The sequence below is a fragment of the Ilyonectria robusta genome (assembly GCF_021365365.1).
Source record: "Ilyonectria robusta strain PMI_751 chromosome Unknown BGZ61scaffold_94, whole genome shotgun sequence".
In the NCBI taxonomy this organism is placed as follows: Eukaryota; Fungi; Ascomycota; class Sordariomycetes; order Hypocreales; family Nectriaceae; genus Ilyonectria; species Ilyonectria robusta.
In genome coordinates, this window is record NW_025764528.1 from 13,512 (window position 1) to 34,670 (window position 21,159).

The following is a 21,159-nucleotide window of genomic DNA, read 5'->3' on the forward strand; positions in this document are numbered from 1 at the left end:
TTGGTATGTTGGTTGTAGTTGGTGCAGCTGTAGCTGACCCTGCTAACTGTAGGGTAGCTGGGGCTGGCACTGGGATTGCTCCGGCCATAGGGACCAGCAGAGGCGAAATTTTCGGCTTGGAATCCGTGGCCATGTTGTTCTATCCTGAGTAATCGATACAACCTAAACGGGTTTCTCGCGGCTCTAGGCCACTCAACGACCTCCAACGGGTCAATTTGGCGGCGCCAGGCGGCAATATCCTCCTTCTTACAGGGTTCTTCCGAAACCCTCCAAGGATCGATGAAGTTGACTCCATCGAGGAGCAATAACGGCGAGTGAAGGGTCTTGCAGGCGCACTGGCGTGCTAGAGAGAGATTTGGCCGTAGAACCAGCCATTCCTCGAGGATCTGAAAAGAGCCAAATTCAATGAGTGGATGCAGAAGCTATATTGTGTGATGGAGGCTGTTTGGCTGCAAAGCCAGTGACGTGCAAGCCGAAGGAAATCTGCTTTGGTGGGAGCTGCGGGTCAGAATCCAAAATTGAACAAGGTTGCCTGTCGGAGCATGATTCGATGATGCATAACTAGATACTTTGCAAAAACATAGTAAAGTTTTCTACACTAGGTTTCCTCAAAGAGGGACTCGCAGTCGGGACAGTAAGCAAAACTTGCGAACTAGGAGAAAGAAAATACTTCTCAAGACTAGCCGTGGAACTGATGTATCTTCGTGTGCTCTTGAAGTCCCGTATCACGAGCTGTATGTCGCTCTCTCAAACCTCTGGTACATCTCTACGGCCATCTTATCACCCGGCGGCAGCAATTGCTGAAAGTAGCAGTCGCAGACACCATTCTTGGGACTTATCCACCAGAATAAGTTAGGCATCCCACCCTACTGTATGGAACCTTCGCGCCTTCCAACCCGCTCAAGGTCGTCCATAACTACAAGTCCCCCGAGTCCGAAGTCAACTCTCGTCTCATGAGGAATATTTCCCATCAGTGGATTCGATCCAGGGCCCAGGTGATATCGCTTCAGATGTATAGGATCGGCCAGCTGCGGTTTGAACATTTCTTCGACGGATTCAGGCCTCAACAACATCCCGTCGTTCTTATGTATCGATCTCAACAATTTGATGTAGTCATTGGCCGTGCTGAAACAGCCTCCGCCTCCACTCTCCCTGACGTAGAGCGTCCCGTTTTGGACACCAAATGCTTTTAGGGCAGTCTCGCTGCTAACCAACTCCCCATTATCGGCCCTAAATGTCATGAGTGCGGCGCGGGAGAGTAGATCTGGCCGCGTCGAAAGATCAAAAGTCGTGCTGTCCATACCCAGTGGACTCCATATATGCTGTTTGAGGTACTGTGTGAGTGGAAGTCCAGAGACCCTCGCCACCGCAATCCCTGCCCAGTCTAATCCTGTACTGTATGCCCACCCTTCGCCTGGCTCAAAGAGCAGTGGTCCAGAAAAGGCTTTAGCAGGCTCCGTCGAATTCAGATTTGCTGCCTCTTCCGGGTAGTTCTTGCGCACCCACTCACCCCAAGCAGTCATTTTGGGATCCATTGATTCGTAGACTAAGCCCGATGAGTGCGTGAGGAGGCTCCTGAGCGTTATAGGGCGTGTGCGAGGACGGAAGATGGGGCCAGTCTCTTTCACGTCGACAAGTATCTGGACTTTGGCAAGTTCGGGGAGAATGAGGGCAATATCGTCGTTGAGGGAAAGAAGGCCACGTTCGACGAGTTGGAGGACTGCGATAGCTGTCATGAGTTTGGTGCAAGAGGCGAGCCAGCAAATGGTGTCATGTGTGAAGGGCTGTTGGGGGCCGCTGATAGCCGAAAGGGGCTCGAAGGTCCCACTAGCGAGGGCTTGGATAATGTTGCCTGCGTGTACATATTAGCCGATTGCGGAAAGCGATGCCCTCTGCGCAGAAAGCCTCTCTCAACCCCGTCTTCGCTACTCTCCCTCGACTTGGTCTATAAGTTCCATTACATCCTCCAGAACTTTAAGAGTGCGCAGGTTAGAGCAGAACTCACCATCCTTATCCATAGCAATCAGTGCAGCATTTCGAAGGCCCTTTGCATCGCTTATAGCTTCTCGAAATGCATCCTTAACGCTCGCAATCAACTCAGAGTATGCCATAATATAGGTGCGGATACTTAGGTTATTACTTTAATATCTAGAGCGATCTAACTGGATGACGAAGGCTTACATTTATAGTAGCGTCAGTTGGGTCGGGTCTTGCGCGTAAAATCATAAGAATTACAGAACAACAGTCAGGAGCATTTGATTCATCCGTTTCTCTTGCTATATATACATACATATACGTAGCGTGTTGTATATTTGCGGAGGCACCATCCTGCCCTACTAACGCTCCAGGTGACAAGTCTAGTAGCGTTTAGACTGGGGCAGCGATCGGAGATACCGGTGTTTGTTACCAGGCCTGCATGAAACAGAACCAAATGCGAATGTTTTTGGAATATGGCACGAATCAGCATTACACACACACACATATAAAGCCGCGTTCGGCCTCGGAGCTAAGCGGGATGTTAATAGCCCGGCTCGCGAAGAGCTCAAAGGGCGAGATCGGGTAAGTCCGCTTATATCCGAAGCTAAATAATACGTGGGAGACCTAGAATTTGTCCACCAAAAAAAAATCTCCCACCTGTCGATTTCGCCGTGATTTCCGAGACTCCCGAAATTTATGATTGTGTTCACTGCATTCTTCCGCCGGACTTTTCTAGAGTTACGGACCTAAGGACACTCGGACTTTTGATATTTACCGAGTGCGCTAGGAAGAAGCAGTTAATTGAATTAAGTTTAGTAGGCCCGCGTGTGGTTGCATTTATTGGGCGATTATGGCCCCTTTTAACGCCCTGATGGATCCGATACGGTCAATTCGATCAAGGTGATAGCGTTCAATAGAGGCCCCCTCTTTTTCTGTGAGGGGTTTTAGGGTCAATCTCACACCCTTTGACTAGGATCAGGATATCGGTATATCAGAGGATTGTGCCTATCCGGCGCTTATTCCGCCACCCGAGGGTCAATCCAACACGCCCCATAACGATCACGGTCGTTATGTCACGATGTGTATTTTGGGTAGCTGGGCGTGTACATGGCGTGTGACTGCTATAGCAATATCCTTCTAGCTACTTCAGCATAAAGGATGTGTTGGACTGACCCTCGGGTGCCGGACTAGGGGCCCGGATAAGAACAATCCCTGATACATCAATATCATGTCTTGGTCATAAGGGGGGGTGAGATTGACCTAAAAAACCCCTCACCGGGAGAAGTGGGCAGGAAGGATCCTAGTTCCTACAAGCATGATCATCAATACAATCATCTTTGGTCTCCACAGAAAAACCCGTTTGAAGGCTCTGATCATCCTAGCCGTATTAGATCCATCAGGATGTACAGGGACTCAGAGCGGGGACCTGACGCAATCAAGAACAGACATACACCCAATCAGACAGTACAGACAATCTGGGCTCGTGACACGTTATGTCACGATGTGTATTTGGGTAGCTGGGCGTGTACATGGGCGTGTGACTTCTATAGCTATATCCTTCTAGCTGGTTTCAGTATAAGGATGTACAGGGACTCAGAGCAGGGATCATATGCAACTCAGAATATACACACACCCAATCAGACGCCTCACAGAATCAGGGCTCGTGATAATTAGGAGCGCTGTATTAGTTTGCAATTCGGTAATTGCTCTAACGAGCAGGGTATGGCGTGCTCGCCGATGATCCATAAATCCCCGCATCGATTGTCCCCGCCCCGCCTTCTTCGGTCGGGGCCCCGCATCCCCATACATTTAGACCCCGCACTCCAAGATGGGTAGCTACTCGCTCGCTTCGATGTCACCACCAACGCTAGGGGAGTTAGCCTGGCAAGGTCGTCGCATCATGGCCCGAGCCGGGGCCTAAAACCCCGAGCTTCGACGAGATGCGACCGAGTGGTGGTTTGGATCCTTCAATGCCATGGAGGAGGTGCTGATGGCATCCATGTAGAAAATGGCCAGCCCATGGCTGCAAAAAAGCAAAGGGGCTCAATGCACCTACGCCTTAAACAAAAGCAGATCTCACGGCCAAGGCATAACTCATCTATCCTTCCATCTGCCTCTCTACCTGTACCGCCGACTAGCTGCCAGCCATGCGCGTGCCCGGGCTCAGCGCAGCTGCCGCTGCCCTCCTTCTCGCACCAGCAGCAGCCTTGCTGCGTGTCACCCAGTCTGACACCCAGTACATTCTTGAGAATGACGACCTATCCATAGGCATCAACAAGAAGGATGGCGCGATGGGCGATCTAGCGCTCGGTGGCCAAGACCTCGTAGGCACTGGCAGAGGACCCTACCTTGATTGCCATTGCACTCCGGAGGGGCAATGGACCCCTGGAAACTCTGAACTCGCCGAGTTCCAAGTCATCCAGGACGTCGATTCCTCTGGGACCCCCTACGGTGCCATCGTCATGACGGATACTTTTGCAGAAACCGGCCAGACTCTATCGCAGTACTGGTTCTTGAGAGAGGGCGAGACGGGCCTGCATCTCTTCACCCGCGCCACCTACCACGAAGACTCAGCTACCAACAATATCGGCGAACTTCGCACCATGTTCCGCCCTCAAAGGGACTTGTGGACTCATATCTATGGCAGCGAGGGTAACTGGGCCCCGCTCCCACAGGCCAGTAGCCTCGAGGTCCAGGACTCCACAACGTACTACGGCAATATCACTGGAGAGCCTTTTGCCGACGAGTACTCCGATTTCTTCAGCAAGTATGCCTTTTCTGACCAGTGGCGCGACCACAAAGTCCACGGGATGTACACGGATGGCACGCAGAATGAGAATGGTGAATCCTATGGCTCCTGGGTGGTCCATAACCATGTCGATACTTACTACGGTGGGCCCCTGCATTCAGACATCATGGTTGACGGTATTGTGGTTAGTAGACATCTGTACACAGATAAAACCGCATTTGCTAACTTTGCTAGTACGATTACATCGTTAGCAGCCACCATGGCGCACGCACGCCAAATACGACGAGCCACTTCGATCGCACCTTCGGCCCTTCGTACCGCCACTTTAATAAGGGCGGAACCCTGGATGAACTGGCCGCCGATGCTGCCCAGTACGCAGATCCCACTTGGAATGCCGACTTCTATGACGATATCGCAAAGTATGTGCCGAACTACGCAACTAGCGATAAGCGGACCACATTCAAGGCGAAAGTCAAGCTTCCTAATGGCGCCAAAAGGCCAATTGCCGTTCTTGCGGAGAACAGGCAAGACTTCCAAAACAACACCATCCACCCTGAGAGCCTGCAGTTCTGGGGGGATGTTGATCCTAAGTCAGGAAACATTGAGATCCCCCGCGTGGCAGAAGGCACCTACCGGCTCACCGTCTATGCCGATGCTATCTTCGGCCAGTTCACTCAGGATGACGTCGAGGTCTCCAAGTCTAATTCCAAGGCTAAACGTTCTCTCGAATTTAGTTGGAAGGCGGAGAGTGCTGGTAAAGAAATCTGGCGCATCGGCACACCAGACAAGTCCGCCGCCGAGTTCAAGCACGGCAGCAAGCCTTCCACCGAGACCCCTCTGCAACCTGAGGAGTACCGTCTGTATTGGGCCAAGCACGACTTCCCCACTGACTTCCCAGATGGCGTTAACTTCAAGGTTGGTGAGAGTGATCCCGCAGAGGACTTCAACTATATCCACTGGAGTAGAATTTCTGAAGTGGGCAACTTTTTTCGCGATGAGCCATACCTTAAAAACGTCAACAACTGGACTATTCGCTTCGACTTGGAGAGCAGCCAACTTCACAACACCAAACTTGCCACCTTCACAGTGCAGATTGCTGGGCTTAAGACGGGTACCAACAACCCCGATTTTGTCAATCTGCCCTACACTCTCAACATCAACGGCGCCGACGTCGAGACATGGGTCCTTCCATGGTACTACAGCACGTCTTGCGGTGTGAGGAGCGCCGTCAGCTGCTACAACTTCGGCAAGAAGTTTGCTTTCTCGACCGAGATATTGAAAAAGGGCGAGAACTCGTTTGTCTTGAGCCTCCCATACAATGCCTCGAGCATAGAGCCAGCACAACTGCCTTGGACTACCTACCTGCAGTACGATGCCCTGAGGCTGGAATTCAAGTGAGAGGAAGTGGACTTGAGTGTTCTTGTTGACCACGATGGTATATAAATAGCGCGTGTTTTGTTTTAGTTGGTACTTCACAGGTGTCGTACTCTTGCGACGTGTAGGACGCCCAGGGGTTCCGGAACTACAAGAGGCTGTCGAAGTCCGTCGTGGCTACCAGGTAACAAAATAGCCGAAGTACTGAGTGGACATCGAATAAATGGTCTACCCTCACCAGTTCCTTCAATCTGTTGTATACTATGTGATTGGTCCAAGTGACGATTGACCGCGTATTTACGGTTGCCAATGAAGCCACTCAGTAATGAAAGGGCTGAAATTCCGCCTCAGCAGATGTTCACTTGAACCAGTCAGGGCAGCTTGACAACTTTGTAGGTTCCAAACTCGAGCCTAACCCTCATCTAGTACTCGCAACATCGAAGGTCATTTGTTCGATTAAATGTAGCATTATTCACCGCTTTGAGTGTTCGAAGTGGTGAAGTGTTCAATTTGTCACTGGAGCAGAAACGGCCTGCCCCTGATCTGGTGGTCAGGGAGTGGCTTTTCGGTAGTCATATGAGGACTTCTCTACAGCACTGAGTGAAACTACTAAGAAGCGACTTGACTTGGGTAACAATAACTTGCTTGACAAATTTAGACCAATATTATCTGCCCCCTTCGTATACTCAACTCCAACTAATTCTCTCTCAGTAGAAGAGCTCAATGGCATCTACGATCTATTGAAGTACTTTTAGCTTCCATTCTATTCTCATGTTGAGAAGGAATACTCACGAAACTAGGAGACAAGAACCCTTCAGTACTGCTCCCAGAGATAACATTTATCACGAGAGTATTCTTGCCTCTGACTAGGGTGCCGGAGGGGATAGGGTAGGTATAAACACTCATGTCGCCGTGGGTTTTGCCCTTTGCAATACAACGTTAGCTAAGGCTCTCAAAAGTAGCACTTGACGAAAACGAACGAACTTACCTTGGTTGGTCCTCGCGAGGGCGTCACTGGTGGTCCGGAGGGAATTTTGCCCTCAAAGTCGTTCAGGGTAACGCCTGGCCTCCCACCAGATATGGCCATGGTCGTAGCAATTCTGAGTGTTGTTGCTTCATTGAGGGCGGCATCGAGGTTAAACTCAATGACGCGCGCGTCGTTGACGTCTTTGAGAAGGATCATGGGGAAGTCCACATCCTTAGACTTGCCGACAACAAAGGTCGGGGTGTCCCAGTCACCCATTCGCTTGTCAGATAAGTGCATGTGATTCTGTTTGTCCGCGTTCAAGAAGCCAGTCGGCAGGCCGTCGTACTTGCCGATCTGGAAAATGGTCGTCCGGTCCTCTGTGATGATGGGGTTCGAGGCAGCGATGTTTTCAGTCACGGTCGTACCCGCTTTGACGACAACTGTAAAGTTTGCCGCTAGTAGCTCAGCCTGGTACAAGGCCTGGGTGTATTCACCGGGGACTAGAGCAGGGGACTTAAAACTCCCGTTATCGTTTGCGTAGACCCACTGCTGATGCTCATTATTATACCAATGCAGTATCGTGGGGAAGTCGTCTGAGGTACCTGAGGCGATACCTTTGACAAAACCTCTGCCGCTCTCGCCAACGTAGCCTTCCAGGCCGACGTCCTTAAAGAAAGTGGTGTCGAAGTCGCTGACTTTGGGAATGCCGCTCCCCGTGAAGGAGAAGATGTAAGGGCCGTGGAACCCCTGACGGTACGGATCGTATTCTGTATCACCGTGATTCATGTAGAAGGTGACACCATGGTAGTCGGGGCCAATGTTGAGGTTAATATCTCTCGCGAATGGCCCCCCAGATGAAGCATCGTAAGCTCGGACGGGCTTGACAAAGCATGCATGCACTGCGGGAGAGGCTCGGTAAGCGCAGTGAACCGGATCGTCGATGAAACGGTCATTTGAATAGTACTAGAGTCTGCAGTGAGCATATAAATTTCTGCCAGTTGGTCACCTACTCACTCACCTTTGATCGAGTTTCGCTTCCAACGATATATACATCTTTGCCTTCAATAACTGTTCCGTTTCGTGTGTCTGAGACATTCCCATGCGGGTACGCTAGATCAAGGTCACTAATGAGACGGAAGATGAAGCGCAGTTCCCCGTAGGAAGGTTCCGAGTACGTGTATGTACCCAGATAGATTTGATCATGGCCATCGATGAAGACGTAATATTGGATGACGTCGAGATCAGCGCTCTGCGCACTGCAGGTCACAACGACATAGTCATCTAGCGTAATCCGTCAGGAGACTACACAACGACTTGCGGCAAGTAATGAATACCGCTGTAAATAAACTCACCGACAGTCTTGTAAGAGACTTCATCCGCATCGATGCCAGAAGCTAAGTGGCTAAACGCCCCTTGGTACTGGAACTCCTCGCGTCGGTACACCAGGGACGTGAAGTCACAGGTGTTGCTGATGGTTGCGGACAAACCGTCTGTTGATTCGGTGTCAATTGTAATCGAGCCATCATCGCCGTCTGTGACAGTGATTGCCAACGCCCGGCCAGCGAGGTAAAGGAGTGGAAGAGAAAAGCGTAGGCCAAACATTGCGAGAATCAGCGTTCGGGTTCAGTGGCAATTGGGCTGTAGGCTGTGTTGCCGTCTAAGTAGTCTCCTATCCTCAGCTGGCAGTCGTTTGGACTTATAGGAGTCTCCAAAGCTTTCCCCGCGGTGATTTGAAGGCAGTATACGTTACGTATTAACAAGGCGCCGGAACGGAAACGAAATTTAAGGACGCGTTTTGGCTAAGCCTGACCCCTGTATTCGTCAGATTGTCAGGTCCAGCCGCGAACGTACGCAAACATGGGGTAGCTTTCCACCAATTACATTTGCCCCATTCGCCCTTTGGGAATAACAGCGATTTCTCGGTATAGAACCACCCGAGGAAGGATGCAGATCTTGGGGGGCAGTTATCTTTACAAACACCACGGTATAGGATTCTCCGCCTATGATCGCCACTCTTCGTCCCAGAGTTCCCGAAGGTGGGGAGAGCGGTGTTGTATTCGATTATCAGGCGGAGATGGCTGCAACCGCAAACTCGTCGTGTAAGGAAGGTCGCAACGTAGGAATACTGCACCGAGCCCGGAGAGGAGAGTTCCCTCCTGTTGGGAGCTTGGGAGTCCTACATGGATTGCAGCAGACTTGCTACAGATGACCGAGACGGAACTTTTAACTTCCGTAGCGGCTTCATATACGACAACGCTATTTGCGGTGCATATTTCTGCCTAATCCATCACTCAGCCACAATATGATCTCGCACTTTCATGTCGATATGCGAGTGCAAATCGACATCGACGCCGCCTGCAGTTGCTTGTGGAACCAGCGTTACTGATCCCGAGTCTACATACAATCTAAAGGAAATTGCCAGAATGGGATATTATTCCAATGTAAGCCGACAAAAACAAATAACGTACGGAGGTCTCTTTCAAAAGTTTTGCGCAAGCACCCCTGGCAACGTGCGGGGTCGCTCGGCCTACATTGTCGCGATTTTGCAAGACTCGTTGTCGAGCCGATGATCGTCATATGTATCTTATCCGCCGTGGATGAGCATTTAAGTCTAGGCGATGCAACGGATCACCAAGGCGACTAGCTGGTATGTACTCCTCAGTGAATGTTTTCTGAGACCGTACATCCGATTTTTGTCGCAATGAGGCTGCTTTCCCTTTTGTCGCTTGCTGCCACAGCTTACAGCGTGGCCGTGCTACCCAAAAATGCCCCCAATGGCATCAAACTCAGCGTGCCTATCGAACCGGCCAAGCGAGCTCTCCTGCAAAACCTCGTAACATGGGATGAAAACTCCCTGTTCATCAAGGGAGAACGCGTTATGATCTATAGTGGCGAGTTTCATCCTTTTCGCCTGCCATCGCCTTCTCTGTGGCTGGATATCTTTCAAAAGATCAAGGCTGCGGGCTTCAACACTGTTAGTTATTACAACATGTGGGGCTTGAATGAGCAAACCCGAGGGGACTTCCGTGCAGAGGGAGTCTTTGATATGGTGCCTTTCTACGAGGCTGCGTTGAAGGCTGGGATCTACCTGATTGCGGTTAGTGGGCCCTTATCTGTTCTCTCGTGATAACTTCTCCCGATTCAGCCATCAAGGTCTGCATCTGCTCATACTTCAATAGAGACCTGGGCCGTATATCCATTCAGAATCTACCGGGGGCGGTCTTCCGGGATGGGTGGCTAAGATTCCATCGCAAATTCGGAGCGCTGACCCGCTCTTCATGAATGCTTCAGATGTGTAAGTTGCCGGCTCTTCGCCAATCATCAGGAAAACCTAACTGACCTGCTGTGGAGGTATCTCGCCGGTGTCGGCGCCGCTATTGCGAAATATCAAATCACAAACAGCGGACCCATCATTCTCACCCAGATTGAGAATGAATATAGCAATTGCAATGACGGGACAGGAGGTTGTCTCGAAGCTGGTTGGATGCACCATATCGAGGATAGGCTCCGGGAAGCCGGCATGGTGATTCCAGCTATCTCCAACGATGGGTCTCCCCGAGGACGTTGGGTGACCTCTGGGGGGTACAAGATTGATATATACGTGAGTCGATAGCAGGACCTTCTTCCGGATGCAATTTCCCTTGCTGTTGTTTTCGAACTAACGCATAGCTAGGGGCATGATGGTTATCCGATGGGCATTGACTGCGTAAGTTGCATACCTGGAAGGGTATGACTATGCTCTACCACTAATGCCGGGTCTAGTCGCGTCCTGATGAGTGGTACAACGGGAAAAACAAGAACTTGCCAACAAATTGGGCCGCGCTGCACCAGCAGCAAAGTCCCTACACGCCCTATGCTGTCCTCGAGGTGATTGCTCTACAGTCAAGACAAATGCCATGTTACTCACAAGCAGTTCTTAGTTCCAAGGAGGATCGCCGTCGGGCTGGGGAGGTCCCACCTACGACCAATGTGCGGCGTACTTAAACCACGAATACGCACGGGTTTTCAACAAGAACAACTATGGCGCTGGCGTGAGAATTTATAACCTCTACATGGTAATTTCTCCTTCCTCAAGCCGTCCGTCGGAGAAAGCACTCTGAATATCTGCACAGACTGTTGGTGGAACGAATTGGGGTGGAATCTCCTACTCTGAGGGCTTCACCTCGTACGATTATGGTGCGCCAGTGTCGGAAGATCGAAGCATCACTCGTGAGAAGTATAGCGAGATTAAACTGGAGGCCCAAATGCTCAAGGTCTCTCCATCGTTCCTCGTGGCAAATCCAAGCAACTACACCATCGGCCGATATAGCCCGAACAAGAATGTCGCCATTACCCCTGTCTTGGGAAATGCCACCCTCAGCGATTCTAGGACTAACTACTTCGTTGTTCGCCATGCGAACTACTCGACCGACGACAACATAAGTTATACACTTGTGCTGCCCAGCACGGCCGGTAATCTTGCGATCCCTCAGCTTGGTCATGGCAGTCTCACGCTGTCCGGGCGTGACTCGAAAATCCATGTTACCGACTATAATGTCGGCGGTATCAACGTTCTGTACTCCACGGCAGAGATTTTCACCTGGAAGAAGTTCTCGAAACGAACCGTCCTTTTGGTGTATGGTGGTCCCGGGGAGCTTCACGAAATCGCCGTGAACACCACCCCCACCGTCAACAACCCCAAGCCAGTCGAGGGCAAGGGCGTGGAGATCCAAGCGCTGAAGGGCAGCAAGGATAAGGCATGGGTTGTCCAGTACGTTGCCACGCCACAACGCAAAGTGGTACAGATTGGAGATTTGTTCATCTACCTGCTAGGTGAGTAGGATCCAGTGGACCCCAAGATTACTCCGAAAGAAGACACTGATGAGGGATGAATAGATCGCAACTCAGCATATAACTACTGGGTGCCAGATATTGGAAAAGACCCCTACGGCACGTCCCTTATGAACCCGGATTCTGTCATTGTTAAGGCGGGATACCTTGTCCGTAACGTCTCGGTCTCTGAAAATGGACTCTATATTGACGCAGACTTCAATTCTACTACCTCCGTGGAAGTCATCGGGGTACCCAATGGGGTGAGCGAGTTGTACCTCAATGGTGTTCGCAAAAGGCATACCGTGAGCGCTCTGGGAGACTGGCAAGCCAGCCTCTCCTACAGAAAGCCCCATTTTCAGCTCCCTGATTTGTCTGCCCTCAAATGGTCTGTCTTGGATTCGTTACCGGAGGTCGCCCCGCGGTACAACGACTCGCTTTGGACAACTGCAAATCTCACCGCAAGCTTTTTTCCTGAAGAGCAAAGAATTCCGCTCTCCCTCTATGCTGATGACTACGGCTACCATGTTGGCGCCATCGTATATCGAGGCACGTTCACTGCAACAAGGAGTAAGAAATCCGCCTTCATTCTCACAGCCCGAGGCGGCAGAGCCTTTGCCGTTTCCATCTGGGCCAACGGCGCTTTCATTGGCAGTTACGATGGATCAGGAGGCATCAAAGCAATCTATGAGACCGAGTTCACCATTCCCGAAGGTGTGCTCACTGTTGGGCAAAATGCCACGCTGACCATCCTCCTCGACCACATGGGACTAGAGCAGAACATTCCTGGCGCCTCAACGAGCAAGATCGCCCGTGGGATCATAGCATATGACCTCCAAGGTGTGGAGGCGGCAGACATCACGTGGAAACTGACTGGAAACTTGGGGGGTGAGGCGTACTACGACAAATGGCGGGGGCCTTTGAATGAGGGTGGACTCTTCGTTGAGCGCATGGGCTACACGGCTCCATCTCCCCCGTTGATTGACGCCGGATTCAAGTCCAGAAGCCCTTTCAAAAGCACCGGTGGACCTGGTGTGTGGTATTATACCACCAAGTTCAATCTTGATTTGCCGTCTGACAAATGGGATATTCCCCTCCACTTTGCATTTGAGAACCAGACTGAGACTCTGGGCCATTACCGGTCCCTCCTCTATGTCAATGGATGGCAATTCGGCAGGTATCTCAGCAATGTCGGGCCTCAGTCGACCTTCCCAGTCCCCGAGGGTATCCTGAACTACAACGGCGAGAATTGGATCGGCTTGACAGTCTGGGCCTTGGACAAGGAGGGGGCTGAGGTACCATCTCTCAAACTGCAAGCCAGTACACCCTTATATACAAGTCGGCAGCCGGTGGCACTTGTTGATAGTCCGCCTTTCAAGAAGAGAATCGGTGCATATTAGATGAGGCCATCTATCAAGACCTCCTCAGGCTTTCTAACTATACGCGTATGGTTTAGTTAAACCATATTGTGACGGTCAAGGTTCCCAACGTATTAAACCGTAACCTGATTGGTTTATGTTGGCAGTTGTGACGGGGCATAGCGTGCTGAGCGTAGGGTCGCGTATCACATCTGATGATGTCAAGAAGTATTCTTGAGTAATCAAGTTATATTGAAAGCTGGAGAGCTATCTAGACATGGGAGAGTGCAAACGAGTGAAGCTATATACTATTCTGATTTGCTTGGTCGATCATAGTCGAACGCGTTCTCGTTCGACCTGTTCGACTATTTAAGGTTAAGGTTTCATTTTTGGTCGAACGTGGTCGAACGCGCTCTCGTTCGACCAGTTCGACCACATATCACTTCTACCGGGGTCTGTTTGTTCCGTTCCGAGCTCCGCCGTTTCCCGTTCGTACCCGGTTGATCTCCCTGGGTCGTAACATGTGCCCAGTAATTGCAATCAATGTGATTATTGACCAATCTTTTGCCCCCTGGTACAGCGGTCTAGCATAACCGTTACAGATTCTTAAAGATATTAAAATGGGTTGAGGCAGTGAGACTCTTAATTGTTAAATATTAGGGTGAAAAATTGTGTACAGTAATAGCCGCGAAAGATGTCCGCCAATTGAATGTTAAATATTTCCCCGCACGGACCACTTTGGGGTTTTGTGGCTTCATACAGTGCAAATATATATTGAGCACGGAGTACCCCTGCAAGGTGGCACTAACATTTCTGCCCTTCCATTTTTGGCTCTGGCTAACATGGCTGACAGAGGCATCAGGCACACCACTCCGTACTTAAACTGACAATCACCCCCGAAATTTTACGTGTCGCAGCCACCCGAGACCTGCAGGCTGTGCCCATCTTTCTCCCATCAGGTTGGACTGAGTAAGAACAGAATATCTCCCTTCCACTGATTTATCTGGTAAGATATAAGATGATTAGTCACCCTTGCTGTGCGGAAAAATGGTCGGCACGAGCTTCTAAAGAATGGCATGGAATGTCATGGAATACTTGCGTCTTTGCATTCGCTGGGGCACGTCCCCGCTGCGTCCCTGGCTGGCGTTCCTGGGGTGATTCCCTTGTGGCGAGGTGCACTTGCCCTCCTCTTCTCCTCTTGCCTTGTTCGACAAGCTCGCCACTATGGATAATGCAGGCTCCGACACTCGAGACGGAACAATCATTGAGGGCAAAGATATGTCACATTTCGGGGTCATCCTGAGACGCATGATAACCTCATTTCTGGCTTTCCTAGACAACGCGACTTTTCTTTCTTTCTCGGACCACATCGCCGGCCCTATGACCACGATCCCGGTCCCCGGTCCCCACAGGGCCCCGGCCCCTGTGCGGCGGCGACGGACTGCCGCCTCCGGCAGCAGCCGTCTTCATCGTGTATAAAAGACGGGCTCTAGGCCCGTCCCTTAGCTAGAAATCAAGAGCTTTCATCATCATCATCGTGATCCTATCCATTCAGTGTGACAAGATATATATATCGTTGGAGACGAAACTCGATCAAAGGTAAGCAGCCGACTATTTGACAGACTTTCATATACTCACAGCAAAGTCAAGCACTACTCAAATGAGCGTTTCATCGACGATCAAGTCCACTGCGCCTACCGAACGTCTCCTACGGTGCATGCATGCTTTGTCAAGCCTATCCGAGCTTTTGACGCCTCCACCGGTGGGCCATTTGGTAGGGATATTAACCTCAACCTCGACGAGTATCAGGCCGTCACTTTCTACATGAATCACGGAGAAAAATTTTACGACCCCTATCGTTAGGGGTTCCACGGCTCTTATATCTTCTTGTTTACGGGTAGCGGTATTTCTAAAGTTAGCAACTTTGATATTATCTTCTTTTAGAATCTTAATCTTAAAGGTTATATTACTAAGAGCAGTAGAGGCTATATTAAGGGTATTATCTTAGGTATATTAGATAAATACCTAAAGATGCTATATTGGTATAATAATAAGTATTAGTAATAAGTTTATATAGATAATAATAAGAACTTTAAGTCTCTAGTACTTATTACTAGAGAATATACCTAAGTTTTATACTAGGGCAAGTTACTAGCAGCAAACTTTACTATTATTATTAAAATAGGTAAAATTATAATAAAAGATATTGCTATCTTAAAATCTATTATTATATAAGACTAGATAACTATTTTCTAGATTAGAGAATATAATAGCAAATCTACTAGCTTTTTAAATATAGATAAGATATACTATATATATCTATCTAATAAGCAGATAGGCAATTGGGATACTGCAACTTTTATTGTAAGAGAGTCGACCGACGAGGAATTCCCTATAATCATTTTCAAGGACCTCAATAATGCACGCGTCGTCCAGTTTAACCTTGATGCCGCCACCGACAAAGCAACGACGCTCAGGATTGCCACGACCATAGCAATCTCTGGTGGAAGACCTAGCATTGCCGTAAACGACTTTACGGGCGCAGATCCTTCTGGGCCACCAGAAACACCTTCGCGATACCCGACCAAGGTATGTTTGGTCTTTGAAAGTGCTACGTTTGAGTATATCAGCTAAGGTTGTGTTGCAAAGGGCAAATGGCACGGTGACATGACTGTCTACACTTGGGCCATTCCGGCGGGCACCCTTGTTAAAGGCGAGAATGTCCTTGTGATCAGTGTTGTCTCTGGGAGCAATGGTGACGGCTTCTTGTCTCCTTCTTGTGTAAGTCATCCTTCAAATGTGAAGGGAATAAAACCTAAAACCGCTCCGATAGGTTCTCGATGCTATTGAGCTCTTCTATTGAGAGTTGAGTTTGACGAGAGATTGTGGCAGCGGTGACGGCACCGGGGTGGGGCGGCGTAGAACAACCCAAATCCAAACTTGCTTTCTAACTTTGTATTATTTCAGAAGCGCCTCTACCGATTTAGTAATTTCATTCAGCGTATTGCAAAAAACTCTTAAGTAGATACCTTCGAGTTGTTTGGGGGAGTCCAAGAAAATGGTCCAGAGGGCTCGTTGATCACACATCGATTTCACTGCTCATGCGAGTGTGCTTATCATTCATTCAGTAGTGGCGGCCGACAAAACTGAGAGGAGCAATGGGGCAGGTGGCTGAGAAACTAGCTAGTCCGTCATTTGGAAACAACGCTCTGTCGGCCATGGGAACAGCTGCCCCGGTTGTCATGACCGCCAGACCTGAGGGAGTCAAGTGAAGCTTCTCCCCGGACACAAGCCGGATGGACTGGTATGCTGCGGGGATCGCGTAGGTACCTGGCAATCAAACTTGGTTCTCTCCTTGAACGGCAACAATGCCTAATTAGGAGCAAGTGTGGCCAACCCCGCATATTTCCCCAGGCTACCCCGATCACGTCATTGGAGGTCGGTGTACGTTTGACCGACAGGACTTCATTGCCGTGATAGCCTCCGCTCCACCCCGGGATAGGGTGTCCTTCGGCCACATCTACCACGAGAGTATTGGTCGCTAGCAAGGGTCCTATGTCGTCCTTCGGCACATCTAACACGAGACTGTTGATTCGTTAGCAGGCACTCGTGGCATCGTTTGGCACAAGATTTTCCACCACTATTAAGATGACGGGGATTGTTTCGAGCTAGCATGGGCACTTCTACGAGTTACCAGCAGGCAGGTTGAGGGCAGCGGGCAATATAAAGTTCGAAGGCATAGCCATGACTAGGCTCTAGACTCTAGACAACACGGGCAATCTTTGCTAGTTGTCAAATCAATATGGTTTATATTCGACGTGTGTCGCACGCGCTCCTCTCTTTGGGGTTGCTGCTGTCCGCAAACCAGCTAGCTGGCGCTGCCTCAGTCAGGTCACCCGGACGTGATCAACAGGAGCCCCCGGCGTCTTGTCGAGAGCGAGACAACCTCAACTCCGGATGGCGGTTCTGGCGCTCCGAGACAAACCCGGATGGGCTCATATACGACCAGCGCCCAGACCTCGCCAATCTCACGGACGCCACTACGCTTAAGTCATGGATTCTGCCCTCAGCCAACAGGTTTATCAGGGATCCGACAAAGCATCACCAACGCCCTAAAGGCCACCCGGGCAGCGAAGTCCCCTATGTGCAAAACCACTTCGATGACAGCAATTGGGAAGACGTCACCCTGCCGCATGACTGGGCTATCAAGGGTCCTTTTTACACCGAGCCCGACGATGTGGCCATCATCGACAGCCGAATGGGCCGTTTGCCCGTCCACGGCGTGGGTTGGTACCGCCGCAAGCTGCACGTGTCGCACGAGGACAAGGGCAAGAAGCTCTATCTCGAGATCGACGGTTCCATGTCTTACACTATGGTCTGGCTCAACGGCGAGCTGGTGGGCGGGTGGCCGTTCGGCTACAATTCGTTTCGCCTGGATCTGACTCCGTACGTCGAGCTGGGCAAGGAAAATCAGCTCGCCATCCGTCTCGACAATCCTCGACTGTCGTCGCGGTGGTACCCCGGCGGCGGCATCTACCGTAGCGTGTGGCTCAGCAAGGTCGCAACGACGCACGTTGGCCAATACGGCACCTTCATCACGACCAAGGACGTGTCCACCAAGTTGGCGACTCTAGACCTTGTGGTCGAAGTGGAGAACGATGCAAAGGAAGCGACGGAGGTCCAAGTGGAAACTTCTGTGCACGTGTATGATGCGAAAAAGGGGCAGCCCGACAAGAAGGTGGCTGACTTCCCGCGTGCGACGGTGAAGGTCGACGCAGATGGAAAGAAAGCCACCAGAAAGTCCGTCAAGATCAAGCATCCGAAGCTCTGGGGCCCGCCGCCTACGCAAACCCCTAATCTCTATGCTGCCGTCACTAAGATATACAATACCCATGGCAAGGAAATTGACAGCTACACGACACAATTCGGCATTCGCAGCGTTGAATTTACCTCTGATGACGGCTTACTTGTCAACGGCGAGCGTATCCAGTTCCAGGGTGTCAATGAGCACCATGATCTAGGGTCTATCGGAGCCGCCTTCAATCTGAGGGCCGCGACACGGAAGCTCGACGCGCTGAAGGAGATGGGCGTCAACTCGATCCGCATGTCGCACAATCCTCCCGCCACTGAGCTGCTCGAGTTGACTGACAAGATGGGCTTCCTGGTCATTGACGAGATTTTTGACTGTTGGAAAACCGCCAAGAGAGACAATGACTACCATCTCGTCTGGGACGACTGGCACGAGCCTGACCTGCGGGCATTCATCCGACGCGACCGCAATCATCCCTCCATCATCATCTGGAGCTTCGGCAACGAGGTCCGTGAGCAACGGAATGACTCCACTGCTCCTCTGGTCTACCCATTGAAGAACATAATCCTCGAGGAGGACACAACACGCCCGGCCACGGTGTCCCTGAGCCACGTCAGGCCGGGGACGCCAGGAGCCGCACTCATGGACGCCTCGGACATCCTGAGCGTCAACTACCAGGGCGCTGGCATCTCTGACGGGCCAAACTACGTCCAAGTGAGAGACAACGCCTCCTACACTCCTCCCGCCTATCCTCTCTTCCACAAGGTGTACCCCGGCAAGCTCCTCGTCGGCAGCGAGACGGCTTCGTCTGTCAGCTCCCGGGGCACGTACATCTTCCCCGTGACCCTTGAAAGCGCTCCAGTCAACGAGACCTCTGGAGGTAACGCGACGCTGGGCCATGTCAGCGCCTATGAGCTGTACACGTCCGATGCAGGGTCCAGCCCTGACAAGGTTTTCGCGTCAGAGAGAGCGAGCCCGTTCGTTTCGGGCGGGCTTGTCTGGACAGGTTGGGACTACCTCGGGGAGCCAACACCCTACAACACCTCTCGGAGCAGCTACTTTGGCATCATCGACATGGCGGGCTTCAAGAAGGACCGGTTTTTTATGTACCAGTCACAATGGCGTCCAGACCTGCCCATGGCGCACCTCCTGCCGCACTGGACGTGGCCGGACCGCGAGGGCAAAGTGACGCCAGTCCATGTCTTCACGTCGGGCGACGAGGCGGAGCTGTTCCTCAACAAGAAGTCGCTGGGGCGCAAGAAAAAAGGCGACCAGTACCGCCTCCGCTGGGATGACGTCAAGTATGCGCCGGGCGAGCTGCACGTGGTGGCGTACAAGGGTGGCAAGAAATGGGCCGAGGACACGGTGCGGACGGCGGGCGAAGCAGCCGCGGTGCGTCTGACGGCGGATCGCACCGAGATTGACGCTGACGGTTACGACTTGTCCTTCATCTCGGCCGAGGTGGTGGACAAGAATGGCAACGTGGTACCCGAGGCAAGCCATACCATCCGCTTCTCTCAGAACGGCCCTGGCGAGATCATCGCAACGGACAATGGAAATGCGGCGAGCCTAGTGTCGTTTGCTTCCTTGGAGAAGAAGGCCTTTAGTGGCAAGGCGCTGGCGATTGTGCGGTCCACGAGGGACGGCAAGGGAGCCAAGGGTGGGAAGATCACTGTCTCTGCTGAGGTTGACGGCCTTAAGGAGAGCAAGGTCACAGTGAGGGCGAATTAATGGCCGGCGTTTCATACATAGATAGGAAAGCGTGGGTAGGGAGACCAGAAAATGGTGGTGAGAGGCGTCAATCGGATGTGGTCCTATCTAACAGGTATCGACCGAAATATCACCTTCAGTGACGAATTGAATACTCTACCTTGAGAGATTCAAAGTGATTAACAATGCCACGTTCGATCGAGAAAGAGACTTGTGATGCCGCGACTACTTGATGAGGGCAGGGCTCGAGTTTGTGTCCTGCGGGGCTGTAGAGCTGACTGCATAATTCAGGTGAAAACCTACACAGCCAATTTGATATTTTAGCTACCTAGCTACCGCGACGACGCCTCGACAGCCTTTTGAACTTTCCATTCGTATGTTATCATGGCCGGCGGAAACACTCCAGTCCAGTTTCTCTTACTTAAACTCTAGCCTAAGGGCATCGTATTGGACGTAGGTAGTCCAAGGCAGCTGTGCCGGTTCTACGCTTGAGGTATTATATAGAAGGCTTAAGATAAATAAGTTCTCGCTCTTCTTTAAGATATTAGTTAGGAAAATAAACTTCTTATTAAAATTATAGTAGCTAATCTTACTTTTTATACTATAAGATATACTATAGTATTATAGAAGAATTTATATTTTAATATTAGTATTATTAATATTAAAGGTATAGGGTAAATTAATATAGAGTTATTAGTATTTATTTTAAGTTTAGTAATTTAAATTATAAAAATAGTATACTTAGTATTATAAAGTTAGTTTTTATTTAAGTTAAAATAAATAGTTTAGTTATTAATATTTTTAAGATATAATATATTATAAAAAAAGTTTTTAACTTTAAAAACTTTATTTTAATAAATATAATTAAAGTTTTTTATAAAATTACTCTTATTTATCTTAAAGTTAAGATTATTTAAAAAGTTTATAAAAAAGTTATAAATAGCTTAATATAAATAATACTTTTTAAATTATAGCTTAAATTTAATTTAAAATTTATAGCTATATTTAAATTTACTAGTAAATTTATTAAGCTTATTAATATATTAAATTTCTTTATTAACTTTCTTTTTATTTTAGCTAAATTTATAAATATTTATTAAGTTATATTTAAACTTAAAAATTATAATATTATTATAAGTAAATTAGCTAAAAATTCTATTAATATAAATAATAAGCTAGTAAATACTTATTATTATTTAAGAGATTTTAATATTTTTTAACTTATTAATATCTCTTTAAAATTATAAGCTATTAAAGTAAATTATATTATTTTAAAATTTTTAATTACTTTTTATAAAAATAGTAATTAGCCTTTTAATATTATTTAAAAAGTTAATTTTTACTTTAAATATAATTTATTTATTATTAATTTTATAATTTAATATATACTTTATAATATTATTAT

General features: G+C 49.5%; 5 protein-coding genes across 5 annotated transcripts; 3 read left to right on the forward strand and 2 right to left on the reverse strand.

Annotated features, from left to right (window-relative positions):
* Window positions 1-671: 671 nt before the first annotated feature.
* Window positions 672-2,111, reverse strand: BGZ61DRAFT_511246 (beta-lactamase/transpeptidase-like protein; the record flags this gene model as incomplete). The annotated part of the gene is made up of 3 exons (XM_046252113.1): window positions 672-834; window positions 871-1,852; window positions 2,006-2,111. The coding sequence occupies 3 exons, from the start codon at window positions 2,109-2,111 to the stop codon at window positions 726-728; spliced, it is 1,197 nt and encodes a 398-aa protein (XP_046093439.1). The 3' UTR covers window positions 672-725.
* Window positions 2,112-4,124: 2,013 nt separating this feature from the next.
* Window positions 4,125-6,124, forward strand: BGZ61DRAFT_487786 (rhamnogalacturonate lyase B; the record flags this gene model as incomplete). Its single annotated transcript, XM_046250025.1, has 2 exons — window positions 4,125-4,910; window positions 4,961-6,124. 2 exons carry the CDS (start codon window positions 4,125-4,127, stop codon window positions 6,122-6,124), a joined length of 1,950 nt encoding a protein of 649 aa, XP_046093440.1.
* Window positions 6,125-6,807: 683 nt separating this feature from the next.
* On the reverse strand, window positions 6,808-8,669 carry BGZ61DRAFT_487787 (Rhamnogalacturonase B, N-terminal-domain-containing protein; the record flags this gene model as incomplete). The annotated part of the gene is made up of 5 exons (XM_046250026.1): window positions 6,808-6,837; window positions 6,893-7,024; window positions 7,089-8,030; window positions 8,086-8,348; window positions 8,420-8,669. 5 exons carry the CDS (start codon window positions 8,667-8,669, stop codon window positions 6,808-6,810), a joined length of 1,617 nt encoding a protein of 538 aa, XP_046093441.1.
* A 1,099-nt stretch (window positions 8,670-9,768) lies between these two features.
* Window positions 9,769-13,276, forward strand: BGZ61DRAFT_375637 (beta-galactosidase; the record flags this gene model as incomplete). The annotated part of the gene is made up of 8 exons (XM_046242433.1): window positions 9,769-10,164; window positions 10,247-10,362; window positions 10,419-10,668; window positions 10,741-10,773; window positions 10,830-10,934; window positions 10,988-11,122; window positions 11,180-11,879; window positions 11,943-13,276. The coding sequence occupies 8 exons, from the start codon at window positions 9,769-9,771 to the stop codon at window positions 13,274-13,276; spliced, it is 3,069 nt and encodes a 1,022-aa protein (XP_046093442.1).
* Window positions 13,277-17,036: 3,760 nt separating this feature from the next.
* Window positions 17,037-19,775, forward strand: BGZ61DRAFT_542145 (glycoside hydrolase family 2 protein; the record flags this gene model as incomplete). Its single annotated transcript, XM_046255142.1, has 1 exon — window positions 17,037-19,775. The coding sequence occupies one exon, from the start codon at window positions 17,037-17,039 to the stop codon at window positions 19,773-19,775; it is 2,739 nt and encodes a 912-aa protein (XP_046093443.1).
* Between the last annotated feature and the right edge of the window lie 1,384 nt (window positions 19,776-21,159).